At 21.1% G+C, this 7,920-nt stretch overlaps 1 protein-coding gene across 1 annotated transcript; it reads left to right on the forward strand.

The window, feature by feature from the left end:
- LOC128952799 (heterochromatin protein 1-like) lies at positions 1 to 1,088 on the forward strand. Its single transcript, XM_054298247.1, has one exon. It carries the CDS (start codon positions 197 to 199, stop codon positions 1,031 to 1,033), a length of 837 nt encoding a protein of 278 aa, XP_054154222.1. The 5' UTR covers positions 1 to 196; the 3' UTR covers positions 1,034 to 1,088.
- The last annotated feature ends 6,832 nt before the right edge of the window (positions 1,089 to 7,920 follow it).

Genomic DNA, 7,920 nt, shown 5'->3' on the forward strand with positions numbered 1-7,920 from the left:
TATATAATTGTTTTGTTTTGTAACAAACAGTACTATAGTTTTTAATTAATAAAAATGTGTTTACAATCTTCTAAATTATATGTGATTACAATGATTGCAATACATGTTGTTTACTAATTGTTGAATACTAATCACTAATACAATCATATCATATGATATATCAGTGCATATGTTATAACCACAAAACAAGTGATTGATGGGCAAGAAAAAGGTTAATCCGATTGGTGGTAGTGGTGTTGGTGGTGGTGGCGATGGACACGACGGCAATGATAGTGATGCCGATGGCCAACCATTGGTTGGCCAATCGTTGTTTGTTGTCGAACAGATACGCGACCGACGGCTAGTCAACGATGAGGTCCAGTATTTGGTTAAATGGCGCGAATTTGACGAAAAGGACAACACATGGGAACCGATCGATAATCTTATCGATGGTTGTCATCATTTGATCAGACAGTTTGAGTCGATGCATGTGCCACCAGCGTCGCCGCCGCCTCCAGAGGACAATGAGGTCATCATCAACAACAACAAGACAGAGACAACTACAACGACGATAACCGATACAACAGTGGCGGCCACAGTAGTAGCCGATAATACAACCGATGAAAATGACGGCGACTTAGTATTGTTATCGGACACCGATTCGGACGAGACAGTTGTCAGTGAGGAAGAGGAGGAGGAGGTGACCACCAAAACAACTGATGATAGACTGGAGACAACCACATCGTCATCAATATGTGAACCAAATAATACCACTTGCGGTCAAACAATCAAACGAGTTATCACCAAAAGCTGTTCAAAGCCGTGCCATTGGTGTCCGCATGTGGTGTACACTGTTTTCCCGGTAGGATTGAGACCCGAGAAGATAGTGAAGGCAGCTTTTGACGGCAAAAACATTTGGTTTTGGATTAAATGGTTGGACACCGCGGACTCCGATGATGATGAGGTGGTGTCCATTGTTTTGGGCAAACAGGCAAACATTGTTTGTCCGCAATTGGTTATCAAATACTATGAGTCTCGGCTATTGTTTGATTGATTCATTAATTTTAAGACAATCATACGGTAATAATAATTAAATTATTATTAAATTGATTAGTTGTTTGTATTGATATATATATATAATTTATATATATATATTGTGTGTGATATTTTTGGAGAGGAAATAAAAATTTACGGTAAAATTATTTATTAGTTTTTTTGCTGATACATAAAAAATATATATAAATACTGTAATAATCAATTGCATAATATTTTTTTAGTTTATTTTTTTAAAAATAATTATTATTAAATCAATCAATCAATCATTGATTTTTTTTAATAGTATAAATCAATTTTTTGTTGTTGGCATTATAATTACAATTGTGTGATTTCATGATATCATATTTTTTTATTATATATATACCTCATTAAGTTTATACAGTAATATACTTTATATATCATATACTTTGATAATCAATAAGTTTTTATTTCATGTTTTCATAAATTTGTGTGATTTTGTTCACATTGTTTTTTTATCGGATAATTCATAAATGTTTTTTTTAAAATTAATTAAATATTATTTTTTTAAAATCATTTAAAATATCATTTTATGTATGTATGCCTTAACTTTTATATATATATATATATATATTATAGTTGAAATTAATTTAATTAATTGAATTTTTTGTGACCAATACTTTTAGTTTGGATTAATTAATTTATTGCTTTGGTTTTTTTTTTATAAGCAATGTTATTTTGTTTTAATAAATTAATATATAAGTTTATATATATATATAAACATATAAAATGTATTTAAACTATTTGTAAACAACTATTATTAAAAATAAATTATTAATACTAAATTATACAATATATGTAATATATATCTGTATATGTGAACAATATAAAAAATTTTATGCATACATATACAGACAAATTTATTTAATAAAAATCTATGTTGTTTATTTATTAAATTTATTATTCAATTAAATAAACAACATGGACAACCCTTAAATTGGTTTGGTAAGGTCATCAGCATCGGGTGCCCGGTACGGTAGGGCAGAGCTGGTTCAAAATCAATGTGTTTTATTTTTTTTGTTGTTGATATCTACCAGTAAGTTGACAGTTAAATACAGAGAGAAAGAGAGAGAGAGAGAGAGGATGAAGAGTATGATTAAAAGGAGACAGTAGTGTAAAAACAAGTGTTTTATTGATTTTATTTTTATATATATATATATTTAGGAGATAATCAATATATTGGACCCAAGTTTGTTGGAAGGAGTTAAAAGTCTATGTCTGAGTGTTTTTTTTCAAACGGATAATTCATTGAAAGACATTGAAATTGACTGATCATTAAAAAAAAAGATCTCAAAACTGAACGATAGCTTATATTAGATAATATAAGAGATTAACGAATCATTTAATAATAATATTATTATTATTATTATTATTATTATTATTATTATATATAAAACTTATTTGACATCAATTTATTTAATGTCATCTCATTTTTTTTGAGAGTCACATACCAGAGACTCTCTCTCTTTCTCTCTCTCTCTCTCTCTCTCTCTCTCTCTCTCTCTCTAATTGCCATATATAAGAAGTCATACCGTCCGATAGGGACAACCATATGATTATATAAAGGCGTTTGAAGTTATCAATCATTTTTTAAGGTTGTTTGCTATATATAAAAAAAAGTTTTTCACATCATTATCACACACATACACACACTTACTTAATAACACACTATATATATATATTGAATCCAAATTTGATAAATAATATTAATTGAGTTAATGCATTGTTTTTTTATACATTACATAATAATATATTACAGTATATAACACAATAGGGTATTTACATTATTATGATTATGTATAGACTTATTAAATATTAATACTTTAATATTTTGTTGTTGTTGTTGTTGTTGATGCTGTCGATCATAATCTATTTAGTAGTAAACAATTTGATGATAATATCTTTTTTTTGTCATAAATTTTTTTTTTTAAAAAATATATAATTTATTTTTAGTATAATAAAAACTTTTGTTTTATTTTTTGTTGTTGTTGCGTGTTTTGTCATTTATTATAATTAACAGTCAAAAAATGCATTATACAAATTAATAATAATAATAATATAATAAAAAAAAGTTTATTCACAAATAAATATACTTTATAAATATTTATATATAAACTTTTATTTTATATATTATATATCTTAAAAATTATTTTCTCGATACGGCATTATTTTTATATCATAGCATTTATATATCGATATATTGAATATTATAATTATATACATTAGTTTTGTAAATTATTGATTTTAAAATAAAATTATCAATTCAAAAGTTGTCAATTTTATTATATTATTTTTAAATAGGAAAAAAAATATTTTTCTCTTAATAAGACATCCATATCATGATATAGTTATACACATTTTTAAAAAAAATATAGTGTAAAATGATTTTTTACAAGTAATATACAGTTAATATACACCATAGTATACTATACGGTATAGTAAGTGATGACTTTATGGTAATTCAAGTTTTGCTTACTATATATATATATATATATTGCATTGGCGTTACTGTATTAATGATTGATGTCTAACCACTAAAAAGGTTGTAAATCATTTGATACATTTGAAGACAATCTATATGCCATCCAAGCCATCCATATCCCAATGCCTATCGATCTCTTAGTGAGCAAAAAAAATAAAATAATAAAATTGTCTATCGATTTAACGTTATCTTATTATTATTATTATTATTAGACAATTGATTGTTTCATCATTATTATAAAAAAAAACAACTATTGAAATCATTGTAAAATCATTTTGAAAATTTAAATATATTTCATTAAGATTTATTTTTTTTGATATATATATAGACAATCTTTTTAAACATGTATTTCTATACATTGTAAAACTTAATTTAATTTAATCATTCATACGAATCATATTGAGTTACACATAAGTCGGGGGGAATAAAACAATATATTATTATTATTATTATTATTATTATTATTGTAATTTATATATATATATATATTAATACTACTAAATATATGTGCACAGTTTAAATTAAGTGATATCAATTTTTACTGCTGTATATAAATATATTAGTACATTAAAATTTATTGATATATTAATTAGTTTACACCTATTAAAAGAAATACAGTACTATTGTAATATATATATACTTGTTTTTCAGATACTTTATGTGTTAAAATTTTAATATTTTGATGCAATTAAGATAACCCCAAAAGATTGTAAATTATTAATTATAAGTAACATTATTATATACAATACTATATATATATATATATAACATAATAATAATAATAACAGCAATATAGCTAAACTTTTTACTTAAATTGAATTACTTGGAACTGAGAAAAAAAAATTTATTCATTAGTATATATATACAGTATATAAATGTTATATACTTTTATATAAGCGAATCAATCAGTCGATGGAAACCAAAATTGAATTACTGTTTATGTAATAGAGTTTTGTGTGAATATATTATTGTCTATAAGTGAGAGAAAGAAAGAGAGAAAGAGAGAGAGAGAGAGAGAGATATTGTGAAAAAGTGTGCCATTTATAACACAATTGACTGTTCACTATATTATACATGTATATCATATATATATTGTAGAAATATAAACTATAATAAATATATTGTGGAGACAACAGTATATATATATATATATATATATATATATATAAATATAAAGTAAAATGTATTGAAGGCTTGTGTGAGAAAAAAAGAGGCGCTATTTTATCGCATGGATTCACTTGATATGAATTGCCATCTCTTTATATCCATCACACCATCACATCATCACATCTCTCATATATTTATATATATATATATTGCTTAAAGAAGTCAATGTAAAGCAAAAAAATATATATAAAAATAAAATAAAAAAAGTGAGAAAATAGGAATCAAAAGAAGGAAACGCATAAAATGATTGTGGATATGAGCCATATATATATATATATACATGTAATATATGGTATATAATATTTATATACTACTACTATATATATATATCAATATATAGATAATATAAAACACATAGATTTATATATAGATATATATATTATAGAATATTCTGTAAATATGTCGACACATCAAAAAATCTTGAAGCCGTGATCATAGACACACACACATCAAACAGAATATATATATATATATATATATATATATATATATATATATATATAGTTATATATTTAGTTTGATATCTTATATAATATTATCATTATATAAGATATATGGGAAACGCATCTATAAAATGACAGGAAGTGAGGCACACAATCATTTTGAAACTATTACTTCACTTAATAATAATAATAAAAATAAAAACAACGAAAAAATCACTTTGAGGTCAACCTTTAATTATTATTATTATGATTATTATTTTATATTAAAATAATTATATATTTTTTCTCAAATAGTTATATACAATATACTATATATATAAAATATATGCTGACATATGCTAATTTTCTACCTGTATACATATATACGCGTAATATATTATTTAAATTAAAATTTAATAATAAAATTATTAATTTACATTTATATTCAATATTACTATCATAATTATGGTTTTATGAAACAAAACAAAAAATGTATTTCTACTTTATAATTATGATTTTTTAAATGAAATTATTAATTTTATTATACAATATATATATATATATATATATGTTTATTATGCTATATATACAGTATATTATTGATAATACAGTAGTACAACACTTAAGCATTTTGATATATAATTTAATAAAATAAAAAAATAGTAACAAAAAATTTTGTCCAAAAAAATTGAAATAACTTTTTTAATATATATATATACAAAAAGTAAAGTTTGTCAAAAACAATTGTTATATAAAAAAGTATAATTTTAGCACTTGATGTCTAATATAATATATAGACAAAATTGATTTATTCAGTATATATATATACTGTAGTTTTTTTCATACTAAATATATATATATATATAATATTTTGTGACCAAATCAAAATTGACACAATAATTTCCAATGTTTTTTTTTAAAAAAAAAATAAATTTTTTATATATATAATTTGATTTACTTTCTATCAAAAATAAAAATCTTTATATTTATTTTAGTGGAAAATATAGTCTATATAAATATACTGTATATATATTGTGAAATTTTGTTTACAAAACTATGAAAATTTATTTATATTTATATTTATTTGTATTTTTTTTAAAGTAGTCTTATTATATTGTAATAAATATCTAATAGATTTACTAAAAAAAAAATTTTTACATAATCTTTATATGATATTACATAATCTTATAGTATTTATATACAGTATATATAATATTATTAAATATTAAATATATATAATAAAATTCAGTAATATGAAATGTTTATTTTTGTGATTATTATTTACCGTATTTTTTTATATGGCAACAAATTTAATTTTTACTAAATATATTATCTCAGATTATAAATTTACAGTAGTTTTTTATTTTGTGTCTATAAATAAGTAATATATATAAACTTTTACTACAAAACAAAAACACACCAAACATTTTGCACTTTTTTGTTGTTGTTGAATAAGTTTGAAAATAATCTGTCAATTAAACAATTAAATAAATATTGCAAAAATTAAAAAAAATTATAATATTTATATATTTAGTTGTAACATTTTTTTTGTTGTGTATAAAAATTTTATTCAAAATATAAAGTTTTATTGAACATAAATTTATATTTTTATCAACAAAAAAAATAAATAAATAATTTTTTGTTGTTGAAACTAATTGAAGGCATTGATAGTAAAATTTCAGAAAAATATAGTAAAATTATAATCGTATTTATAGTTAAATTATAATCATATTTATAGTTGAAATTATAATTTATATTTATATATAGACTATCTATATATATAGTAATAAATTCATTATATATTTTATATTAGGTATATATATATATATAGCGAGAGGATTATATAAATTGAGTTCATATGAGATGAAAAATTTTGATTTATATCTTTTCAAAAAAAAAAAAATAAAAGTGTAATAAATAAGTAGTAAAAATTTATATAATATATATATAGTGAAAGATATCGATTGAATTTGTTGAGCAATTATTTTGCTATTTATTTGAACTGTTATTAAATTTTCCACTTCTATTGCACTTTATATATCATATATATATATATATATATATATATATATATATAAATTATATATTGATATATAGATATATAACAACACTTGAGAGATACAGTACTAAATAAAATATACTGTACTGTTTTGGTAACCCCACAATATAAATGTCAATTTTATGGCCCTATACTTTTAAACATTATGGCCAAAAACATTATTATTATTATTGACTTTAATGTTAATTTATAATAATAATAATCATCATATTTATATGTTTTCATATTAAATATTATATGATACTACAGTATATGATATTATAATACAGTATTATATTACAGTATATGTATATACATTTAATGCAATCATATTTTATATGACATTTTATAGTACAGTACATTTTTGTATACATTTTTTTGAATTGCTTTTTTAAGGCGAAAATCATTATTATTATTATTATTATTATTATTATTATTATTATTATTATTATTATTATTATTATTATTATTATTATTATTATTATTATTATTATTATTATTATTATTATTATTATTATTATTATTATTATTATTATACAGTATTTTATATTCAATAAGTTTTTATTAGACCATTTTGTTTGCAATTTTCTAAAAATTCAAATCTTATTATTATTTATTTATTTATATAGCTATATATAAAAAGTATATATATATATATTGTAATAGTATTATAATATATTTAATTTTTATCAATATCCCTTTATCAATATTTTAAACATTTTTTTGATGTATAGAAGTATTTAGAAAATACTATATAT

The sequence above is a fragment of the Oppia nitens genome, unplaced genomic scaffold (assembly GCF_028296485.1).
Source record: "Oppia nitens isolate AA-2021 unplaced genomic scaffold, nextdenovo-longstitch-racon4-pilon3 scaffold11_pilon_pilon_pilon, whole genome shotgun sequence".
NCBI lineage: Eukaryota > Metazoa > Arthropoda > Arachnida > Sarcoptiformes > Oppiidae > Oppia > Oppia nitens.